Source organism: Alexandromys fortis, unplaced genomic scaffold, assembly GCF_014885135.2.
Source record: "Alexandromys fortis isolate MF-2015 unplaced genomic scaffold, M_Fortis_MF-2015_v1.1 scaffold_118, whole genome shotgun sequence".
In the NCBI taxonomy this organism is placed as follows: domain Eukaryota; kingdom Metazoa; phylum Chordata; class Mammalia; order Rodentia; family Cricetidae; genus Alexandromys; species Alexandromys fortis.
In genome coordinates, this window is record NW_026068010.1 from 3,886,667 (window position 1) to 3,911,911 (window position 25,245).

General features: G+C 45.5%; 1 protein-coding gene across 1 annotated transcript in view; it reads left to right on the forward strand.

Annotated features, from left to right (window-relative positions):
• Nucleotides 1-10,684: 10,684 nt before the first annotated feature.
• Rxfp2 (relaxin family peptide receptor 2) overlaps nucleotides 10,685-25,245 on the forward strand; it is a 57,282-nt gene continuing 42,721 nt past the window's right edge. The window contains exon 1 of the mRNA XM_050161967.1: nucleotides 10,685-10,795. Coding sequence (XP_050017924.1) covers nucleotides 10,747-10,795 — 49 coding nt within the window. The 5' untranslated portion in view covers nucleotides 10,685-10,746. The remainder of the gene's footprint in view (nucleotides 10,796-25,245) is intronic.

Sequence of the window (25,245 nt, forward strand, 5' to 3'; positions counted from 1 at the left end):
AGACAACTTTGACCAGGAAGCAACCTTAAGGCCTTGGAGCAGACGACTTAAAGACTCATCATGAAGCTACAGTGATAAACACAATGCAACAGTAGCAAGTGATAGATGACAAATCAATAGTGCAGAACACGAAGTCGGGAGAGACTTACACACGTATCCTCGATCGATTCCATAGCCAAGCTTTCAGGCTAATTCAGTAGGCAATAGCAGCCTTTTCAACAATGGTTGCTGGAGTGATTACACAGCCAGATGCGGGAAATCAGCCTTGTTTCATCTTGCCGAAAGCACAAGAAAATGCAAAATTGATCATTATGCAAATATGTACTTAGTTGTATGCAATCTGTAATTCAATAATGTTGCTTAAGTGTATATATAAGCCCCACTATTGTATAGAACATATTTTTGCTATATTCATTCAATGTGTTAAAAGACCTGGTAGGCTGCAGAGATGGCTCTGTGGGGGACCTGAGGTCAATTCAGGGGACCTGAAGTCAGTATCTGTTCAGTTCTAATTCTACAATACCAGCTAAAAGCAGCTCTAGCAGAGGACCCCCACTCAGGTTCTAAATACTTTAAAACAAAATAAAACAAGCCAGTTGGAAAAAACTGACAAATTCAAAATCACTCAATTGTTATGTGGCAGGTATTAGTACCAGGGGCCTTATTTAGAAGTCATTAACGTTCTGGAGCAAGCAAGGCACTCTGGCTATGTACAGTTAGTATCACACTGCTGTCTAGCGAGTATTTGTTACCTGTGATTAGCACGCCTGGGCTCCACTTGGGCACAACCAAGAAAATGAGTTGAGGAAAGAACACGGAGATAAAGTTGGAGATAAAGTCACATCAATAATTTCATGTTAATGTTTAGGTAGCTACTGCAATGCAATGTTACATATTGTGAAAATTGGCAATTTTTAGGCTTAGATGACTAACATGAATAGCAAAAACATGAAATGTTTACAAACACAGTGTGTTTTCATGGGCTATGGGACAGTGGCTGGAGCAGACAGTTGGCACTTTGACTGTTCAGAGCTGGCAAAAGCCTGGAACCCGCCCTTCATTACAGGCCCATCGCATAGACTCAGGCTTGTAAGTATAGGTAACTTATCCAGGTCTTTGTTTCAGAAGTCGCTGAGTTCCAGGGAGGACCAGAAACAGAAAAAGGAGGAGCACAAACTTGGGCTCTGACTCAAACAAAAGGCAATACATGATACGGGGGCTTCAAGACAGTCTTGAGCACACAGACTGAGCCGACAGATTCTGGGGGTTCAACCAAGCTTCTGGGTTTTATGATCTTACAAAAAGGAAGGGCTGACATAACAAACTGAAAAAGAACATAGATTAAAAACACTGTGTGGCTGTTCACTTTAAATCAAGGATGGTGGCCTTCCTATACGCGCCGCCGGGAAGCTATGAAGGCACACGCAGTCAGGGCTGACTCGGCACCGGCCCGAAGTTTGGACCGGCCAGCGAGTTAAGCTCTAATTCACTTTGTCACCTGATGCTTTACAACGAGCCACCCAGAGACTGCAAAATGTGTACACCTGAAAACAGTGGCTGTCGGCCAAGTATGCCTTTCAATTCAGCGGCAGTTTGCATAATTCCGAAAGAGAAAGAACTCGGTTAATATTTCAGGAATCCTTCTGTGAACAACAAAAAGAATCTTAGCCCTGGAATGAATTCTTGAATTATTTATTTCAAGAAATTTGAGTATAACATATTCTAAAATAGGCATTAGAGGAGAATTTGGAATTGAGCGGTGGCTTTGTTGGCCTCCACAACACAACGACCTCTGCCCCAGTTCACGCTCACATCAGTAAAGACCCTAAGCTCCTCCTTCCCACATCCTTGCCAACATTTATTGTCATTTATGTCCCTAATAACAGTCTTTTTGACTGAGGGTACTTGGAATCTTAATGAAGTTTTGATTTGGTATTGAATATTTTTCATACATTTATTGAACATTCATACTTGTTCGTTTCCCCTTTTATAGACAGATTATTTGGCTTTGCTTTACTTTCCTGTTTCTTTACATATTCTGCATGTTATCCCTCTATGGAATGCACAGCAGGCCAATATTTTTTTTGCAATAATGTATGCTAATTGTCTCACTAGCTGTTCAAACATTTTTAATTTAGTGAAATAGCATTTGTCAAAAAAATAAGAGAAGGAAATATGTATAAGAAAAATTAAATTTATAGATTAACTGATTCCATTTATGTAGCATTCATTTGTTACTTTCTGTTAATGTAACAGGATGCTCAACAGAAACAGTGGAAGGCAGACAAGCAGGAAGGAAGGCAGGAAGGGAGGCAGGAAGGCAGGAAGGGAGGCAGGAAGGCAGGAAGGAAGGCAGGAAGGGAGGCAGGAAGGCAGGAAGGGAGGCAGGAAGGCAGGAAGGAAGGCAGGAAGGCAAGAAGGCAGGAAGGCAGGAAGGCAGGAGGGAAGGAAGGAAGGAAGGAAGGAAGGAAGGAAGGAAGGCAGGAGGGAAGGAAGGAAGGAAGGAAGGAAGGAAGGAGGGAAGGAAGGAAGGAAGGAAGGCAGGAGGGAAGGAAGGAAGAAAGGAAGGAAGGAAGGAAGGAAGGAAGGAAGGAGGGAGGGAGGGAGGGAGGGAGGGAGGAGAGAGGGAGGGAGGGAAGGAAGAAAGGAAGGAAGGCGGGAAGGAAGGCGGGAAGGAAGGAGGGAAGGAAGGAAGGAAGGAAGGAAGGAAGGAAGGAAGGAAGGAAGGCAGGCAGGCAGGCAGGCAGGCAGACTTATTCTGGCTCACAGTTTCAGAGCAGAAAAAGCACGGCAGCTGAGGAATGAGGCAGTGATCTCCTTGTGCCCACAATAAGACAGTGGAGACAGACAAGTGCTGGTGCTCAGACCACTTCCCCTTGTGATTGTTTGGGACTGCAGTCCACGGACTGGGACACCCACATTCAGGTAGCAAAGACAGCTGGGCAACACAAGTCCCCTGTCTTCCCTTGTTGTCTTGGCAACCAAATATCTCACTTTAACTCATAGCATTCTGGTCCTTATAGGTTCATAGCTATCTCATGATGCAAATTGCATAGTCTGTCGATTGAGTTCTTTTTTTTTTAAATATTTATTTATTTGTTATGTATACAATATTCTGTCTGTGTGTATGTCTGCAGGCCAGAAGAGGGCACCAGACCTCATTACAGATGGTTGTGAGCCACCATGTGGTTGCTGGGAATTGAACTCAGGACCTTTGGAAGAGCAGGCAATGCTCTTAACCACTGAGCCATCTCTCCAGCCCATGGATTGAGTTCTTAAGTCTCAGAAATATACTGTTCATTTCTTAACATCTCTGTGGTTCTTTGTAAAAGATTTACTTATTTTTACTTTTTGCCTCTGAGTGTTTGCCTGTCTGTATGTCTGTGCACCATGTGAGTACAGTGCCCACAGAGACCAGAAGGGGGCATAGGATTCCCAGGAGCTGCAGCTACAGTTCTGAGCCACCGTGTGAGTTCCAGGATCAAAGCTGCATCCTCTGACAGAGTAGCCATTGTTCTCAGCTGCTGAGCCACCTCTCTGAACTCTTGATGGCTTTTTGGCATGGTTGGTTATTTCTTACCCTTCCGGTGATTCCATCTAGGCCTCCTTTTAAGGCATTTAACGTTCCAGCACTGATCATCTCAGTAGCTGACGTGTTCAGGGTACAAATCTATTATTGTTGTTTCTGTTTATTCTTACCCAGATGTGTTTAATTAACCTTTGAAAACGAGCTAACATTTGACTGACATTAAAATGTGAGTGAAACGTGGGAAGCTGACTTGAGAGTGTTTTCCCAGAGAGTTTGTGTTTCTGTGGCCACCTCTCTAGCCTTCACCTTTCAGTCCACAGGGCCTGTGGGTCAGCTCTCAGCACTGCCAGTGGCTCGAGGCCAGAAAATGCAGTTCTAACGTCCACATCTGCTTAGCACACAGCCTAACCTTTTGCATTGGCTTACTATGCTCTGCTAACTTTCCAGCATTTTTGTCTTTCTCCTTAGACTTACATTTCTTATTTTGAAGTCTCCAGAAAGGCAACCCAATTTCCTTAATGTAGATGCTGTTAGCCTGAAGTACAAAGGCCTTTTAGAATACCCAGCCAAAAACTGGGAGGGAGGTGGTGGTACACGACTTTAATCCCAGCACTCAGGAGGCAGAGGAGGTGGATCTGTGAGTTAAGGCCAGCCGGCTCTGCGGAGAAAGTTCCAGAACAGCCACACAGAAACCCTGTCTACTCTACCATTCACCAGCCGTGGATGTGTGGGCGACAGTTTTTGCTCTGGTTCTGTGTTTCTGATAGCAGTTCTTGCCGAAAGTGACAATTCTAGATGAATGGAACACGACTTAAGTTATTTTAGTTTTAGGACAGACAGCAGGGTGAGAACTCTGATTTTCTTGACTATGCAAGAGTAGGTGACTGATTTGATCAACTACGGGATGTAAAAGGCTGATGGGCTGCGAGGGCCCACAGACTGTTCCACCTTGACTGGAGGGCACAGAGTTTGAGCTGATTTTTGCTTCCTCAAAGTTGTTGGCAACAGGTGTGGCTACAAACAAGTGACTCTGACCTGGGGTGTGGTTAATTAGTATTTTGGGTATAGCGGTGGATTCACTTCACCTGGACCAATGGTCGGAGAATGCAAGCCTGTTCTTCATGTCACAGTAATGCAGTCTGTTGTTCCCATGCCCCTTTTGGAGTGAAGTATATAAGCATGTGTTCAATAAACGTGGGTGATTCAGTATTCACTGAATTATCCTCCAGGCGCTCTTCTATGTTTCTGTCTCTTATTTCTCTCACATCTCTGACCCTTTTGCCTAATAAATCTAATCCCCACACTCCTACACTGGAATGTATGAGTCCCATTGAGGCTGGTCTTCGACAATGGAATTATGTGATTAGCATCTGCCCAAGGAGTGAGTCTATGTGAGCCAGCGAGTCTATGGTCACCAAGAGTGCTATATAAAACACCAGTTTTAGCGACTAATCAGGTAATTCACGACCCCACATTTAGAAGCTAACATATAATTATAATCACAAAAACCCTGCTTCTATAGCAGAATTATTTAGGGTTTTTTGTACCATAATAATTTATGGTAAATAAATTACCCAGGTGAATAATGTCACTGTTGGCTTGCTACTGTAAGTTTTGATTTCTAGTGTTTGTTATTATATTAATTCATCTTTTTGAGGAAAGGCTTGCCTGGTTTTGTAATTATCCATGGAATATCAGGATGCCCTTTGCCCCACAAACAGAAAATGATATTAAATCGGTAATGGATCAGATTTGTCAATAAAAGTCTGTAGAATCTTATAGTAGGTCTTTTTTGTTCGTTTATTTTTTTTATTGCCAGCTGCCAAATAATGACAGGGAGATTAATTACAAAAGCCTGACCTTAGCTTAGGTTTGCTGCCAACTAACTCTTAAGACTTAGATCATTCTGTTTATATTAATCTTTGTTCTGCTATATGACTTATTTCCTCTCCTCCATGGTGTGATCCAACTTCCTTGGTGACTTGCTCGCATCTCCCAAGCACCTAGATTCAGTTCCTGAGTTCCTCTCTTTGCCCAGAAGTCCCACCTAACCGCTCCTGCCTTGCTTTTGGCTAATAAGCTTTTTATTAAAGCAATCACAGCGATATATCTTCACACAGTATATAAATATCCTGCAGCATTTCCCCCTTTTTGTCTAAATAAAAAGGAAAGGGTTTAATTTTAATGCAGCAAAACTATATACATTAGAACAATTATCAAGTAATTGTAAATTACATTTACAATGTCCAGTCCATTTGCATTTGGAAAATTTGTAGAAGTACTTTATTATTATCCTATCTTGATGATAGGCTATCTTGATCCTATCTTGATGAGTCCAAAGATTTATATCTAAACCACTTCCTGTTATAACTTGTATTATCAACTTAAATATATCTTTTAGTCTCAAAACTTTTTTATATAAACAACTTAAGCTTTTATATCTCTCAATCTTATAAACTTTACATCTTTCTCCTAAGTTTCTTTTCTGAATTCAGTAAAAAAATAAAATAATATAACAATCGAATCTTCGCCCCATTAGAGACCCAAGAAGGATAAAATATTATCTGAGTAAACAGGAAGTGCAGAGCATGCAACTTTCAAAACTGTAGAAATGACAAAGACAGCTGGCTGCCTAGACAGTCACCCAAGATCCCTCTGCAATACTGTGGCATCCATCTGCAGCCAACAGGCCTAAAATCTCTGATAGACTTTCTGTGAAGCAGAAGAAACATGCCTTTAATCACAGCACTCAGGAGGCAGAGGCAGGCTATTCGAGAGAGAGAGAGAGAGAGAGAGAGAGAGAGAGCCTGGCAAGTTCTTGGGGAACTGCTGGTCCTCAGTCATCTTGACCCAGCCTAAAAATACAGTTCTGATACCGGTGTAATGTAGGTAGGTCTTCTGTCTATGTGTTACTTTCATTGGTCAAATAAAGAGACTACCTTGGCCTTTGATAGGACAGCAGCTTATATAGGCAGAGTAGACAGAACAGAATGCCGGGAGAAAGAAGCAGAGTCAGGCAAACGCCATGCTTCTCCTACCCAAGATGGACAGTGGTTAGACTCATACTGGTAAGCCACAGTCCAGTGGCGATACACATTAATAGAAATGGGCTAATCAAGATGTAAGAGTGAGCCAGTAAGAGGCTAGAGCTAATGGGCCAGGCAGTGTTTAAATGAATACAATTTGTGTGTTGTTATTTTGGGTGTAAAGCTAACCATGCAGGAGCTGGGCGGGACAAAAAGCAGGCCTGCTCGCCTCATCATTATACCAGTGAAAGAATCAGCAGCAACAGGATAAGTCAACAGATCATGGAAAGAGAGAGGAAAGGCCAAACAAGTAAAAGGCAGCCATCTTCCTTCTGCCATGCCCTTTTCATCTGGACTGCTACCCAACGGTTCAGTGCCCCCACCCTTTCTGAGATCATGTTACTACAGATTACGTACCTGTGTCTAAGTTCTTCACAACAGCTAACTTGGGGACTCAGCCTAGACACCCACCAACAGGTGAATGGGTAAAGAAAACGTGGTGCACAAAGACAGTGGAACATTTATAAGCCACAGAGAAGTCAGACAAACTCCCACCTGGAGAGGGGACTTGGACACCAAATCTGCTAACTATCGGCAATGCAAGGATAGGGGAGAAAGAAACTGATTGTTTAAGGGTGCGGCCCTGGCTAGGTCAAGCTTGCTCCAGGGGATGGCTACTGTGCTCCTGGTCTCACGTCAACTTGACACACAAACTGGAGTCATCTGAAAGGAGGGACACTCATTTGAGAAAATGCCTCCATAAAATCCAGATATATGGATTTTCTTAATCAGTGACGAATGGGGGAAGACCCAGTGCACTGTGGGTGGTGCCATCTGTGGGAAGGTGGTCCTGGGTTCTATAAGAAAGCAGGCTGCACAAGCCAGTAAGCAGCACCCCTCCATGGCCTCTGTATCAGCTCCTGTCTCCAGGTTCCTGCCCTATTTGGGTTCCTGTCCTGACTTTCTTTGATGATGAACAGTGTCTTAGTTGGTGTTTCATTGCTGGGAAGAGACAGCATGATCACATCAACTCTTACAAAGGAGCCCATATAACTGGGGCTGGCTTACAGTTCAGAGGGTGAGTACATTATTTCATAGTGAGAAACAAGGTGGCATACAGGCAGACATAGTGCTGCAGAGGGAGCTGAGAGTTCTATATCCAGAATGGCATACAGCAGGAAGAGGAAGTGACACTGGGCCTGGATTGAGCATCTGAAACCTCAAAGCCCACCCCTAGTGACATACTTTCTCCAACAAGGCCACACCTTCTGACAGTACCACTCGCTATGGGCCTATGGGGGCCATTTTATTCAAACCACCACAAACAGCAATGTGGACCTATAAGCCTAATAAACTCTTTCCACCCCAGCTTGCTTTATGACACAGTGTTTTGTTGCAACAATAGAAATCTTAACTAAGACCGCCACACACCCAAGGGTACACAACAGCACAAAGTGGACTTGATGGGTTTAAAAACGAAAAGAAAACCAAGCGGTGGTGGTGCATGCCTTTATAATTCCAGCACTTGGGAGACAGAGGCAGGTGAATTTCTGAGTTTGAGGCAGCCTGGTCTACAGAGAAAATTCCAAGACAGTCAGGGCTACACAGAGAAACCCTGTCACCCTGTCTCGAAAAAGAACAGAGAGAGAGAGAGAGAGAGAGAGAGAGAGAGAGAGAGAGAGAGAGAACAACATTGGGCTCTAAGTAGAGAAGGGAGATGCGTCTGGGAGGAGCTGATGTTAAGTGGATCGAAAGTGAGAAGAACGGAAAGGATCATGAAGGGTGGGAAAGGTGACAAAAAGACAGTGTTTGCTGGTATGCAAATGTCACAGTACAGCGCATTTGTCTGGTTGGTAAAATGCTCTCAAAGAAAGGATTGAATCTTATATTCACAGTGATCTCTAGAGTGTATATAAAGGTTACTGCAGCAGAGACCAGCAGCCTTCACCCCTTATCCAGAGAAGCCGGCAGCCTTCACCCCTTATCCAGAGAGGCCGGCAGTTTGAACCCCTTAGCCAGAGAGACTGGAAACCTACACCCCTTATCCAGAGAGAATGGCAGTCTGCACCCCTTATCCAGAGAGAACTAGGCCCCTAAAGTTTCAGCACACCAACTCCCCTCAATTAGCCAGAACCTCGTTGAATCGCACTGGATAACACATCACATACTTATATTTGCAATATTCTGATCAAAAGTCACTCCTGACAGGAGATGGTAATGGGAGAAATGAGTACGGCTCATCAAGGCACTTGTGTGCCTCTCTGAAGCCATTTGCCAAGTCTTCCATTCTAGCCCTGCACGAAGCACCCCTCTGGAACCGCCTTGCAGAGTATACCTTTAAGGAGAAACTGGGTTCATTCACCCCTGCTTGCACACATCTATCATATCCCTGTGTGCCTTTCAGCCTCTCCAGCTGCAGGTCATGCACCCACGACCCATCAGAGATAAAATGCATCGACTACAAAGCTGCTCACAGGCTCAAGGTTTCTGCCTTCAAACATCAGTAATGAGCTGAAGGTGTTCTTAATTATTATTTATAATTACTGCATTCTGGGTCATCCTGGGTTAACATTTCAAAGATTAACTCTGAGCAGCCCTGATACAGAGGATCTGGCTTTTGCAAATTCAGTTAATATTAAGCTCGGGTTTAGCGTTAATGCAGAATTCTAAACTAAAATCTTTGAAGTCTAGATACCTTTTTCTTTCCCCCAAAGATCCTTTTTTGGAGAATATACTTACACTTCAAACAGCCTTGTGGCGGCCAGTTAACGGTAATTTAATTGCATTTTAAAATTTACACTTGACATTTTAACAACTGAATCTCAGTGTCCCTCATCCTGGCAGCTCACAAGGTTATCTGAGCAGCACCGTGGGAGGTTTTTTTTTTTTTTTTTTTTTTTTAAGTGACAGAGGTTTTTGTTGTTGTTTTCATTTTTGTTTTGTTCTTGTTTTATCTTAAAAGACCTCAAGTTCAGCGAACAGCAGGGGAAGGTTTCTTCAAACAGGAGAAACCCTTCCCGTATTTCTTCTCATGTTTCATTCTCTGCTGCTCTTTCCTTTCGTTTGAAAATCAGACGAGCCTGGATCTCAACGCATCGCAAGAGTGTCGACAGGAATTTTTAGCCCACTTCTTAAAAGGCACAAGAGCTGACTTCATTATGTGATAAATAAAATATTTTGTATCTCAAATTCTGTTTGGATCCTTAGTCTATCAAAGGCTGGAAGGAGAGCGTGAGGCCGGCTCCCCCTGCCGGCAGCAAGTGGGGCTCCCATCCTGCCCAGCCCTGCTCTAACCCACAGGACAGCCCTTCCCCAGTTAGTGAAAAAATAAAGAATCCATATTTGCCAAGGAAATCCCGCTTGTCTTCCTGGGACACTCTTTAGGATTACAGTCGAATCAATTGAAGTCCCTACCGAAGCTCACAAGAAGCCGACTGTTTAAAAAGCTGCCTTGGGGTGTGAGTGAGAAAGAAACCACAGTGGCTTCGAGAAGGTGCGCGATCCAGGATCGAGTGCAAGCGGGGTGCTCTGTGCTTTAAAACTCGACTGCGGTTATGAGGAGTCTAAGCAAAATTTAAAGTATTAGGTGACTATTTCAGCTGCTGAACACGAGCCCACACTTCAAACCCTTGCTGTCTGAATATGCTCATTATGGTCCCTAGTGTCCTTCACGTATGTGTTAGCGAGGAGCTTTTTTCTCATTTGCATCTTGCGTGAAAACTGCGTCTAAAGAGCTCCCACTGCGTTCTTGGTAGATCTATATTCTTTTACGCCTTGAGATGCTACGTATGTATAGGTGAAGGATGGGCGCGAGTTGTTCCAGGTGCTTCGAGGAAAACCATGAAGCTATTAAAACATCGCACATCTAGTAAGGCTAAGGCGCTATTTCCATGGCCCCTCTTATCCCAGAATGAATGCAATGGTCAGGAACAAACGGGACGTTTAAAAGAAAGTGAAACAAACAAACTGTAAGGACAGAAAGAAGAAGAAAAAAAGAGCAGGTTCCCTAGTGACAAGCGACCATGTCCCTTCATGCCAGGGAAGTTTCAGCTGAGCATGCTCAGACGCATGGGAGGCACCAGGCTCTAGCAGAACTCCTTCCGAGGAGCAAGGAGGACACGTCTAAGAACGCAACTGCTGCGAACCTGCAGGTCTCTCCTCCGCTACTGGACACCTGTCTAGCTCAGATTGATGGCAATGTGGCTTCTACTTCATGTCATCGCCCTGACGGAGGTCAAAGGTAAGGCTGCTGTTTCCCCAATTCCCCAAGATTAGAAAACCGGTCTGTAGTTCTGGGATGTTTACAACAGCCTCAATGCAGGGTTTGAAAAATAGACACCCCAGGGTGGATCCCCCAGAAATGATCACTAAGTGCAGTTTCCAAATGCAACATGCCTCCCCCCAGAAACCCGACTTTTCATGTTGTTAGAACTAAAGATGAGCTGTGTTTTAAATATCAATGTGGACATAGCAATTATAGCAAAGAAAAATGTACTTTAGTATTTCCTTCTGAGAGCAGGGGAGATTCGTAACTGAAAGACGGGTCTGTAGAAATCCAACCTGTTGAAATATGGCTATAAAATGCATGTCATCAATTGTTAGCGGCTGGGTTTTTTCTGTTTGTTTGGGTTTTTTTTTTTTTGTATATTTATTTGCTTCTGTCCATTTAAACTAAGAACTGCAAACCACATGCAAATCCAAAAAAGCCAGGCTCTCTAGTTTACCTATGGAGAACAGTTATTAACTATAAACTGGATATTTTTATATCCCTCTCTTATCTGCTCTGAGGTTTGGAAAGCTTGGGTAGAATGGTCTGCTTCCAGTCGGTAACTTTCTCGCTTTTATAGCTATAAACTGCTAAACTGCTTCAAGTTAAGGTGAAAAATCTCATTTTGCCACAATTTAACATCTACTCCGTGGTATGTGAGCTCGTTGTTACTTTGCTTCTAAATGTGTTCAGTTAATTCATAGTTTTTCTTTAAAACTTTCAAGAATAAATATTAGATTTTGAAATTATAATTAGCTTTTGAAAAAAATCCTTTTTATAACTACTCAGTTTGTTTAGACAGGTTCCGAGTGAATGGTTTTCATCTTTAAGTAAAACGTTCTGCTTAAGAGCACTGACAGACTTCATTTCCAAGCACAGACTGCAGCATTTAAGAACAACCACCAAAAGGTTTTTAAATATTTAAATCTTGTTTGGAATTAGCAGTGACACCAGAACTTTGTTTCAAATTATCTGTCAAAGACCCTAGCGCGATGTGTGCTGTACAGGTGTATGCAGCCCAGTTTTGGACGTTACTTGGAAATCTGTTCTCTAAGGAGAAACGGTAAACTCATCTTTCAGAAAACCACGGCTTTAGAAACAGGAGTCTGATTTGGTTGAAGATCTTAATTCATAAGTCTGCGTTCTGTCTCCATTCCTTACCCTCAGTTTTGGAGGATGCTTAAGAATGGAAGAGTAAAAAGAAGGTCCTTGTGCTCTTTCAAGAGCCCTGGATGCCCAGAGGATCACCCGCCTCCTCATCTTGGGGCTCTGGAGTGTGCTTGCGCTAACCTTCCCGACCCCCACGACCCCCACATCGCTCTAACGTTACAGCTAATGGTTTACGATAGCAATCGGCTCTGAAAAGTTGGTGAGGGGGAGAAGAAATTTAAAGCAGATCATTTGGGATTTTTTTTTCCCTGAGGGCCTAATTTTAGATTTATACCGCAAACCTAGTAAATGTTTATTGATTAATTACAATTCTCTGATAAATGTTGTTTTCCAAGCTCGCATTACTTCACCTCATCTCAAACCTTTATATTTACAGCGAGTAGCTTCAGAGTGCATCGTGTGCTCGATGCTGGCATCTTAGGAAACTGCAATTATTTATTTAAGAATTGCTACGGCTCTTGCATTTCCTCATTCAATTCTTGACAGCTAAAACAGCAAGTCTCTTTGCCACAACCAAACAGAGGGTTTTGTTTTTGTTTTTGTTTTTCATTTTTGTATTTTTCTCAGAATAAAAATTGTTTTCCTAAGTTAAAATTGCGATCCCTTTTTGAACAGTTCAAGCTGCAGGATTGTTTTCTCGTCGGGCCGCGGTCACTCGAGTGCTCAGAGTAAATTATGTTTTCTGTCTTAACCAGCAACTTAGGTTGTCTTGGCCGGCAACCTCCAGGCATCTATCGTGATGTCGCTTTATCACTAATTAATTCACTCAGGATGTTTGTTAACTGGCCCCAAACCATCTTAAAAAGGAATCTTAATGAATGAATAGGGACAGTCTTACAAGCTCAAACAGTGCGCCTCTGAGGAAAATTAAAGTGTCAAGTTCGGAGAATCCTACTTGATAACTACCAACTGCAACGTCCTCAAATCATTGCCTGCTCTTCTCTAAATGTGATCTTAACGCAAAGCGGAGCCCTGGCGGGCACTTCGCGGTGAGCAGTGTTTGAGCGCCCCCTCGTGGCCAATCTGCAGCTAAGCCTCGAGGGTGCCTTCCAAACCATGGGTTCTCTACCTGAAACTGCAGAAAAGCGGCTCCAACTACGTTTTAATTTCACACAATTGCACCCATGCTGTGCCTAGCTGTGAAAATCAATCGTACTTCAAGCCAGTCCTCTTGAAATTCTTTCTCGCCTTTAATAGAAAAATAAATTTCTCTGCTTGAGGCAAAAAATAGGACCTGCTTGGAATGGGTAGCCTGGGACGCCAACGCCAAAGCCTTCTCAGCTGTGTAACCTCCAGCGGTGCTGGGTGGGCAGGCTCCGCCACAGGTGCCCCCTCACAGGAAAGAAGCGTCGCCAGCTGCCGCAAAAACTTTCAAAACACCTTCCACCTGAATCCAAGACACGAAACTGGGACGCTGCAAGCGAGCTGATGCTGGGGGAAAAGAAAAAAAAAAAAAAAAACCTGATGCGTTTTAAATCTTGAAATATGCTGTCTCAAGTAAACTTCAACCAATAACGAATTACTTGGGGGTAAAGTAGTAATGTAAAAATAAAGGCACGTGGCTTTTAGAATGAGCCAGCACCACCAAACGTCGTGTTTTACTTACTCAGTAAATGTGTAACTTGCTAATTAAGCAAAATCAATGTTTGTTTTACACAAGAAATACTAGTGGAGGTATGGGGAGAATTATGCGGAAACAAACAAAATGTTGTTGTTGGTGTGTGTGTGTGTTTAATTTACAGCGTATTCATCTCCCGTGGCTATGCTTCCAGGGCAGGGGACCTCGGAGGGTCTTCGTATAAAATGTCCTCCCAAAAACGCTGGTTTTGCATATGCACAATAAGTGGGCGTTTGAAGGGTTAACACTAGACAGAAACTGCAGTCTGGAAATTAGCCATGTTGTGAAAGAAAGGGTCGTTAAAATGGTTAAATGATAACCGATAGAATTCTAGCCTTCCTTTCTTCTCTGGCCCTTCTGCCCGCTGCCTTGGCCCCTTGCCTGTCCCTGGTGAATGCCTGCTCCCTTCTCTCCTACTCCTAAGTAGGAATATTCTGATTTTGCTGTGTTTTGCTCTTCGCTTTCGTTTTTTACTTCATCTTTTCCCTTGGCTTGTCAACCTTGTAGCCATTTGTGTGGGGGGAGGGGATCCTGGGTTGTATCTGGCTGTGCCCAGGCTGTGGTGTGCAAAGAAGAACAAGCGCATACGCACATACTTTTCGTTTCTTTACAGCCACTGCCTTCAAAGGCCTTTTGCTTTTTGCTGACATGGATTGATTGTGCCCATCAGCAGGACTCAGGGTGAGGAGTCCTGGGTGCGCCAATCAACGCAGGATAATTTGAATTTCCCTGGCTTTCACATCACCTCGGGCTTGGAGTGTGTGAGCACCTTCCTTCCACACAGGTAGAAAAATGCGGCACATGCTCCGATGCGGAGGTTAAGAGACTCTCCTGAAATGCAGAACACTGCTTGCTCGAGGCCGAGGAGGAGCGAGGAAGGGAGATGGTCGCATCCTGCTGTCTACAGCAGAGGCACGGCCACTGTTTGGTGTTTGAGGAAGACACTGCTTCGTGGGTTCACTTCCTGTGTATGTGCCTCTGCTCGCCTTTGTCCCCCTCTTCCTATCATGGCTACAGTCCCGCTAAGCTCTCCGCTTCCTGTCTGGTCTCCTTCTGAAATCTTTCTGGTTTTCCATGTCTGTGCTTCTCAGCCCTCCTGTTCCACCCCTCTGTTTCTCTGCTCCCTCCGACCCTGCCACATCCCATCCTGACTCCCAGGGCTGCTCCATCAACCGTGACTCCCAGGGCTGCTCCATCAACCGTGTTCACGTTCGTCCCTTTCAGCAAGACCTTCCTCCAAGTGTTCCTGGCCTCTCATCACCTCTCTGTCTTTGCTGGGCTTCCTCTCCAAGGACTTCCTGTAGCTTTCTGCTTCTGGTTAACTCGACTTCCTTTCTGGCATTTGTGGCTATCCCCTTGTGTCCTGGCCTGGTGATGCTCATCTCTAAGATTGTGTGGGCTAAGATTGGGGCACAAAACCCAAACAGAGCCAAACGATCATCGTATCTTAATACTTCAGTACTGGCAATGTTCTCCTCTTAAAGTCTATAGTGATCTGCCCACAATTCTGAAATATAGGAAGCCCTGAAAACAAAGTTTGATCAAGTTTGTCTACAAATTTAGTCTAAATCAACCAGGGACAATCTAGAATCCTTCTTTATACATGTATTGTAAAAATGCATTGATTTGTGCTATAAAAAATTAATTCTGAGCTGGGCGATGGTGGCACACGCCTTTAATCCCAGCACTTGGGAGGCAGAGGCAGGCGGATCTCTGTGAGTTCGAGACCAGCCTGGTCTACAGAGCTAGTTCTAGGACAGACTCCAAAGTCCAAAACCACAGAGAAACCCTGTCTCAAAAAAAAAAAAATTAATTCTGTCGACTGAAAAAATTCCCTTAATCGACAGGAAATGGTATTCAATCATTACCTTTCTAAGATTAGTACATAAATATGTATATGTGTGCATTGGAGTTAGAGAGATAGCTCACTGTTAAGAACACTGGTTGCTCTTGCCAAGGACCTGGCTCCAGGTACCCAACACCCACATGGTGGCTCCCAACCATCCATAACTCCAGTTCTAGGGGATCTGTTGCCCTCTTCTGATATCTTAAGATACCAGGCATGTGATTTGCCTGAATGCATGTATGTACCCTACAAGTGTGCAGTACCCATGGAGGCCAGAAAAGGGAATGAGATTTTCTGGAACTAGATTTACAGATGGCTGTGAGCTGCCATTCAGTTGCTGGGACTCAAACTCCCGTCTTCTGGAAGAACAGCCAGTTCTCTTAACCACTGACCCATTCCCCCAGCCTCTGTATTCTTACAGCCTCTGCATTGAGGATTTTTAAGATTATGGATTTTAAGCTATTTCTTGTTTGAGTCCCAACTTCTCCAGTATAGATTTCCCCTGTGCTTGGCCCTGGATTTGTTTGTGAGGCTGGAGAAACGTCGGTCCTGTTTTCTGACCCTCTCTAAGCGGGCTCATGGGTGTGTGGTCACATAGGCAGCTTGTTGGAATAGATACTGCAGGCATTTTGTCTCGTGGATGATCCAGACCCAGGCCCGTGTTCTGTCTACAGCGGCTCCCCATTGCTTTCCTGTTGGCTATGAGCAAAGGGTTTTACTGAGATCACAACTTTGGGTGGCCAGTCAGAGCGGTTCTCTCCCTGGTCCACTCAGCGGCTCAGTACCGCCCTCTGCTAGCCCAGTTGCACTCAGCCTTCTCAAACTACATTTGAGCCGAACTCTGATCATACCAACAATGACAGACTTTATTTGGGGGTAGTAATATGGAAGCATATGTAGGATTTGCCCACAGAGTGGTGGGGTGCTCCCCTGGAAGTCAGAACACACCACATGCACGCAGTGCCCAATGGGGCCAGAAGAGGGCACCAGATCCCCTAGAACTAGAGTTAAAGACTTCAGGAGCCACCATGGCGGTGTTGGGACCTGAACTCAGGACCTCTGCAAGAGCAGCCAGTGCCCTTAATTTTGATTACTAGGTCTGTGCTGTATCAAGAAGGAAATATGAGAAGGTGCACACGGCAGAACCAGGTCACTGGGACGAAGGGCTGGATAGGCCGGGAGGCAGTCCTACACGAGGCTGACTTACCATCAGCTGATTAACGTGAGGTCATAGTCCTGACATTTACTTTGTCTCTCAGCTCTCTCCAAATGCCAAATGCTCAGTATCCGCAGCCGTGGCATCATCCCTGAGGTTCTCCTAACTACCAGGGATGAAGTTAAAGAGACAGACCCTTGGTGCCAGAACAAGAAGATGCAATAGATGGGGGTGGGGGGATGAGGGGCTGCGATGCTGCACAGTGCAGAGGCACACTAGCTGGCTCTGTTGCCTGTGTCCCAGAGGTCAGCCTTCTGATGCTTACAAGCGTGTCAAAATGTATCTCTCTGAAATTTATTTTTATGTATTTATTTTATGGCTATGGCGTTTCGCCCGTGTGTGTGCTACATGCATGCAGGGCCCACACAAGGCCAGGAGATGGCACCAGATCGCAGCTAGTTGGAGTTGTAAGTCGAATCGTGGGTGCTGGAAGCCGAACCCAGGTCCTCTGGAAGAGCAGCCAAAGCCCTTAACTACTGAGCCGTATCTTCACCCCAACTCATTTTTTAAAAATAAAAGTATGATATTTTTATTATACCATCTGTGTGTATCTGGACGGCTAATTGAATCCACCTGGATCATCTATCACATTAATTCTACTTGTAAAGCTTTTTATTTTTTAATTTGGACGTGATAGGGACAAACTAAATACTCGGCAAAGGAATTGCTAATCCCGCACTAACGATCAATGTACAGCTTCCTAGCAGATAGCATAATTCAAACTCTGAACACGCAAGTTTACCTACATGACAATGTTAATTGCCATTCCATTCTATGGAAAAAATTAATTATGTCATAACAAATGGCAGCAAAAAAAAAGAGCTTTCTGCTTTCTCTTTCTCATTTAGCTGTCATTTGTTATCCACGCTTTGCTCGATTGTGGTCTAGAAGGAGCTTTTATGTAAGCGTGGGAGATATTTTAAAAGGTGGAAGAGAACCTACAGTCCCTTCTGTGAGAGGGACTCAAATGTGGGACTTCCGGGTGCAAAGGAGACAAGAGAGTCTTGATGTACACCACCTCGCAGGCAGGAAGAGAACCAAGGTCTCTGCAGAGTTCCCTGAAAACGGACTTCCTTATTGAAGCCATTTCCTTGATAGCCACTTCCTCCTTCCCATTTTCAAACGCTGCTCTTACTGTAATAAAAGCTAAAATTACCCTCGGGGAGAGATAAGGTGTCCTCCCTAACAGCACAGGGGCTCGCTAGCACCGGAGCGGGTCAGCCTCCTTATGTGCGTGAAATGTGTATGTTTGCTGCTTGCTTGCAGAAACACCTCCTCCTATTCCTGAATATTTCATATGTAGATGACAACTTCTGAGACATGTACCATGTGCTAGTAATCGAGAAGTTTCCTTGCCACAGGAACAGTTAAAATGAATAATTAAATTCTTTCCACCAAACAAGGCATAGTGTACTGTGTGAAGAAATAAAAAAATCCAATGCTGTAAGAATCAGTATGGAGGACGGGCAAGGTCATCGCGTGGTTGGGGATGAAAGCTCACGACCTGGAGTGGTCTTGGAAGGCTCGGGGAGCATTTCCCAGAAATGACTTCAGAGATGAATGTCAAAGAAAGAGGAAGTGTGAAAGGAAAACAAAGCGCATTCCCAGTGCAAAGAACGGCACATGCTAAAACCGCGGTGTCTTCCCAGCTTAAAAGGCAGACTTCCAGGAATGGTTTCCTGCAAGAGACAAGAGAGCTTGAGAGAGTGAGGAGGTTTGGCCCGTGGTTCTGCGGGACCTGAAATCACTTTGACACTTTCGCTGGTTCCTTTCCCAGCCTGCAGAGCATATCATTGCGGGGTCCTGTCGCTATCTTTTACACGTTTCTTTCAAAGATATTTAGATGGTCGCCAGTTTGGGACTATGGGGAGTGAGATGCCCCTGAGAATGTTCTGGTAGTGGGATGGGGGAGGGGGTGTCCAGGCACACATTTCCACATGTTCCAAAAACAGCCAGATGACTCATACAGTTTGCAGGCTTCAGGAGAGGATGAGATGCTGTTTCCCAAAGCAGGTGTTTTCATGAGAATCCCCAGCAGTGAGTAGAGCTTGCATGGCGTCATAGGCTCCCCCAAATTGTTTTGTAAAGTATGGGAAAGGCTGGAGAAAAGGCTTTAGGGGGTAAGAGTACTTGCTACTCTTCCAGAGGCCCCGGGTTCTCCTCCCAGCACCTACATGGTTGCTCACAACCATCTGTAACTCCAGTTCCAGGGGTCTGGTGCCCTCCTTTCTCTCTGCAGGTCCCTTTATCATTTCCATGGTTTTTTTTTTTTTCTTTTGTCTCCCGGCCCCAATTTTAACCCAAGCCGGCCCTGTCACCACGCATTTGGAACTGCCAGCTGGAACCTGGTGGACTCACTGTTGGGTACATAACTGGAAACAGTGACCCTCCCTGGCCCAGAATCTATCTATAGTCAACAGTTCAGCTGGGAGAGGAGGGGCTCCCAGGAGCCCCTCCCCATTCCATGATTGGCTGTTGACAGGCCCAGTCTTGTGCAGGCCCAGGGCAGGCAGCCACAGCTGCTGTGGGATCATCTTTGCCATGGCGGTTGTGCCCTGGAGACAGCGTTTGAAGCCTCTCCAGCCCTTATAATTCTCTCTCTTCACCTATCTGTCATGTTCCTCTGTTTATTTACAGCATTGATTTCTCTCAACGATTGCCTATATTTTACAGAAATACTATGTCCGTGTTTGGGGCTTATCTCTAAGTATGTGGCTGTTGATGGAAAAGGTGGTTGTGCTGCCATTTTCCTTTCGCATTGTTTGCTGCTTATCTCCAGCTGGCTATGGGGAAAACCTCAGGTTTCTCATTGTTAGATTATTCCAGCACAGTCGTCTATAAACGGCAACAGTCGTAACCCCCCCCCTTTTGGTAATTGTCACTCCGTTTCACTCTCTTGCTTACCTCCATAGGCTTAGCGTTCCGTTATAATATTGAAAAGAAACAGTCGCAAGCATTGCCGCCTTCAGAAGCCTATCATGAAGCAAGCGTCGACCGTACAGATTTAAGAGCAAGTCAGTTGCCTTTACATTTCAGTTTGCAGAGTTATTTGAATGCCAGGGTCCGGGAGTTTCACCCCTGGAGCCCCTCTTGGAAGCAAAGTCGCAGACAAGTGACAAATGGCGAGACGATACGCCTGAGTTATAACAGGAGGTCTGACCTCCCTGGAGAATTCCAGCCACATCTCCAGACTCTGTTTTCTCACATAACATTCCAAACACTGTGTTCCGAAGTCCTGCTGCTGTCAGGAAGGAACTTCCCACAAGCCCCTGCGCCCCCCCACCGCCCCGCCCCCAGCGTGAATGTTCGAGTCTCCCTTTAGAAGATGAACTCGTCTTCTCTGGGGAGATAATAGAATACTGTTTTTCTAATAAATCGAAATGAAATGTAACAGAGATTTTTAGAGCACCCTTACGAAGCTAAAATATTAATGATCTTTGCAAGTTCTGGTAAATACTTTGATTTGTTATTCAAAGAATTTCAAAACCCTAAAAAGCTCTGGCCTCGTGCCTACCCAGTGAACTTCAGGATGCTGTGACTGAGAGGCTAAGAGGGGGACTCTGGACGAGGAAGCAGAGCTGGGCAGGGAGGGGCCACAGAGCAGGGGAAGGACGCATGTTGTCTGATGAAAGCGGTAGAATTTGTCAGACACTTCAGGCGACAAGATCGGTAGCCAAAAAGGACTTTAGTCACACAGTTTGAATCCTAGCACTTGGGAGGCAGAGGCAGGGGGATCTTGTGAGTTTAAAGTCAGCCTGGTCTACAGAGTGAATTCCAGGCTTGCCAGGGCTCCGCAGTGAAATTTCTTTTTAAAAGGAGAACGGGTGAGGGCCAGCAGGCAGACAAACACCGGTCCTGATGTTGACCCTGCTGGAGTAACAAGGCCAGCGGTAGAAGCAGTGGGTTGACGCATAGTGGGCTAGAGGCAATGGAGACATTGGCTTTTGGGATCCTTCTGAGCAATGTCATTGCAAAGGGGAGATGATGTGGGAGTGTCATATATCAATCTGTTGATTTCATTGGTTAAGTTATAATAAACCAGCTGCTTGGCCTCATGGCTTGGAACATAGATGGGAGGAGTAAACAGAATAGGATTCTGGGCGGAAGAGGAAGTGAGGTCAGACTCTGCTCTGCTTCCGGAGAGACCCGACAGCTCTGCTGGAGCAGAGACGCCATGCTCAACTCTCCCAGGATGGACAGAGGCTAGAATCTTCCCGGTAAGCGCACCTTGGGGTGCTTACACGCATTATTAGAAATGGGCTAGTCCAGGTGCAAGAATTAGCCTGTAAGGGCTAGAGTTCATGGGCCAAGCAGTTCTTAAATGAATACAGTTTGTGTGTTGTTATTTCGGGCATGAGCTAGCCAAGCGGCCAGGGTGTTGGGGACGCAGCCCCGCCGCTCCTATTTCAACAGGGAGAAGACTGGGTCTTGGTCCCAAAGGCAACTGGATATAACAGGACTTGGACTGCTTGGTTGGTTTACTTGTTTTGAACATGAGATCTGATGATTTTTCTGGTTTGTTTAGGAGTGTGTGTGTGTGTGTGTGTGTGTGTGTGTGTGTGTTGTGCTACTGAAGACTGAACTTGGACCTCACTAGACAAGAGCTCTGTCTCTAAGCTATGTCCAGCTCTGAGAACTGACTGAATTAGACTAACATAGCATTGAGGGGATGCTATGACAAGGGAAAGATACTGAAAATACAGGAAAGAAATGCTATAATTAATGTAGGGAGGTTTGAGATGCCGAGGCAGTGTACAGACTTGGGAGACTTTACTGGGAGCAAGTGGGAGCCCTCATCCTTCAGATATCATCAAGCCTCATCCCTGACCCTGGTTCATGACCATGGGACCTGCAAATGGCTCAGCAGAGTCTATGTGTGGGGTACCCTATACTTGTGTAGGGTCTATCCTGACCAGTGCATGGCAGGAGTCCTGGGTGCCAGGGAACTGTTAGCTGATGGCAGTGAGATTTGGATGAAGCCCAACCAGAGGAGTAACAGCCAATGAAAGTTCTAGGAACAGGGAAATCCACGGCTCAGAATTTGAGGAGTAAAGAGATGAGACAGAGAGAGGTCCCCATGTCACCCAGATAAGACGGATCTAGTCTGTCACCTTCACACTCTGCCCTGCTCCTCTGCCCTTTGAGCTCACCATCCTCTGGAAGTTTTCAGAAAGAAAGCGGACTCTCCAATCACCCACAAGATGGAAATTTTCAACACTGGAACACAGCCAGGCAGGCACAGTGAGACAGGCTTGTAATCTCAGGACCCCTGAGGCTATGGCAGGAGAATTATGAGTTTGTGGTCAGCCTGGACTCTGCGCAATGCTTTTAGAGATGTCCTGACTCTTCCCAGGAATCAGGCAGCTTCCGGCAAGTATACCAATCAAGTGACAGCTGCCCAGAGTGCCACTGTAACCCACTCAGATGGAGTGCCCAGAGGGGACACCAGTGTCTGTCTGGTTGACTGGCAATCAGTTAATGTTTCATGAATGTTCCAATAGTTAACTCTTAAATGAATGGCAGAGGCTTTGTCTGTGATGTCTGCTGCATCCCTGCAGCTCAATGGCCTCCTTCCGTGACAGTCTCAGCCTCACAGAGGTAAGCAGCACCACTCGGGTTACCTAGGAAATGGCCTCCTTTGGCCGGTCACCTCTGTGGACCATCCTCTCTGGTACTGGTGTGGGGAGAGTGTTTATTCCAACAACGAGAGGAGAAAGACCACTGACCCAATTCATTGTGGCCAAATTAATTAAAACAAGCAATTAATTACAGCAAGCTTTTTTTGTGTGTGTGTGCATGGGCTGCCACCCCCTAAGGTGGGGTTCCAGAGTTTAGCCTCAGATGTGAGGAAGACAAGGCTTTTGTAGCTCAGGAGTAAGGGGTTTCCAAATGGGGGTCTGGCAGGCAAAACAGGCGGGGTCAAAGGACCAGAACATAAATATAGCAAGCTATTACTTCCTGAAACAAAGACTTGGCTGCGAGGTGGGCATCACAAGGGAGTCATAACAGCTGGGAGGCACAGATGGTCACAACAACCTTTCGAAACAAAGGTAGGGTTGCAAGATGGTTATAAGCAACTTTTTAAAAGAAAAATATGATTGGTACTCCTGGAAGGGGCAGAACAGAACCATTTATAGTTAAGGTTGCAGGAGTAGGGTGTTGTCCAACCCTTGGGAAGCAGGTTTAGTCTTAAAGAGGAATGACTGAGTTTGTCTTTACAATATGATGGCTCCCAAGCCCAAGATGGAGGCAGGCTGGTTCTTCAGAAGAACCTCTCTCAGTTCTTTCCTTAGTTTCCGTCGGTTTTCCTCAGTTCTGTTTAGTACTACTGTTGTGGTGTGAATAGTCAGGGCAGGGACCCGACCGTCTCTAACGATTCATACACGGAAAACCTAACCAATCCTTCTCGAACATCGTTTCTCAGTAGGGCAGGAAAAGGGTTGAGTGGAAACCAGAAGCACCCTTGGGCACCAGTCCAGCTGGCTCCAAAAGGCAGGGGCAGAAGCATTGTGTGATGCCAGGGCACAGCCACGTCTGGAGACTGACTAGAGAGAGATGGGAGGGGCCATGACAGCAGCTTCCTTTCACAAGCCCAAATCTCCACGCTGCTGTGAGTTTGGCCAAAGGGCCCCCATGGAAACCTCTGGAAGCTACCAGTTTTCCTTTGATGTTGGCAGCCTCCACTTTTATAATCTCTGAATTTCAATAAAGCTGCCCCTCTCTACTTCCACAGCTGACAGGCGCCCCAGATTGCGGAATACACCTCCCACGGATGGCCAGTGGGTCTCCTTCAGTACGTGCCAAACACAGCAGGGGACCCTTTATTATTTAAATTTCATGATTGTGGGGCAGAATGATAAGTAGGGTACATAGAACACTGAATTTTATTCCATCAGAATTGAAACCGGAGCCTGCAACTTTAGCAGAATTAAATTTTGAAAGGAGCTCTTTCCTTTTCCAAACCCAGTGAGAATTTTGTTTTTTGTTTTGTTTTGCTTTTCGAGACAGAGTTTCTCTGTGTAACATCCCTAACTGTCCTGGAACTAGTTCTTGTAGACCAGGCTGGCCTCGAACTCACAGAAATACACCTGCCTCTGCCTCCTGAGTGCTGGGATTAAAGGCGTGCGCCACTACCAGCTGGCTGAGAATTTATTTTTTTAAAAAGATAATTGAGCACCAAGTAATACCAGACAGGAAAGAGACAGCGGACAGAGAGGAAGGAGTGGAGTTCTGTTGTTATTTTCTTTCTATATCCCGTTTACGCTTGCAGGAAGAAGCCACCATGGAAGGGAATCAACAGTTGGAGTCACTCACGCTCAGCCTCTCTCCTCCACTTCTTTTGCTCCTCTCTCCCACACCCACATTCCCACCCCCAACCAGCATTCTCAGGTCACACTCTAGATGGGCCTCCTTGATCAAGAAGGTTCCAGAAGACACATCTGTGAGAGCCTCCAAGCGTGCTCCATGACATCACTGTCCCTGGGGAGGACCAGCTGCCCTGCTTTTGTGTGCTTGTTCCGTCTCCAGGGTCATCTTGACTAAGGAGCTTAAAACTCAGGAAAGGCAACTGTCCTCTCCAGCCACAGGCTTGGAAGCTTGGTGTGCGCTGAGTCAGGCAGGCTGGGTGCCCACAAGCAAATGCTGGCCTGGTAATAAATGCACCTCTGTGAACAAGGAGGGCCAGCAGGGAAGTCTCCAAAAAACGTTTGTGGGATGCAATCTCTGTGCAAGGCAGCAACTACTCGAAGGCACAGACAGGTCTGGTGTTTCCCCGGAACCAGATAAAAGCGTCTTTACATAATGATCCTAATACCAGTGGCTCCATTGTCTTTAGCATTCAGTGAGACAAGGAGGAAATACCCAGCACACAGTAGATGATGTTCATGACTGCAAGTCCAGCCACAGCCTATTAAAACCCGTTGTTCTCCTCACTCCCTCAAATGCCCTCCTGGTCTGCTGGTGGCATCATTCTCGTGACCACTTAGCCAACACCTCTCCCCAGCCCTTCAGCAGGTCCTAATAAACCGTGGCAATTTCAGTCTGCTTGCTCTTTAAGTTTGTGAAGTTCTCAGCGTCCAACTTATTCGTTAGCCTGCAGCGTTCAGCGGGGATGCTGTTTCTCTGTTACAGGGTGAGCCGTTTCAGCTCTTCATATGTGTGTGCTCTGTATTTCGGTAGTAGGTTTCTACAGGCTTTTCCGAAAGGCCTTCAAGAGTTGTTCGTGTCTACCTGTACTCCCTCCTCTACCCTGCCCTTCTGCCTCTCACCCCATTTAAACCTTGACCGGCTCTCTGCCTTCACCATTTACACCATTGCATCCAATCTCCACGCCCAAGGATGCACAGGCGGCACAAATTGGCTTAAACAGGCGAGAGGATGCAGCGTTGGGGGGAGGGGAGGGGGAATTTGGGAGGAGTCTGGGGAGGGGATGACTGTAAACACAATGCAGGGTACAAGAGTCTCAAAAATTTGTGATGTTCCAATTTGACCTTGAGACTTTCCGTAGTTTTGCTAGCCGACGTGTGAAGAGTGTGTCTCTATTTTTCTGGAAAGTACGCTCTTAAACTTGAATG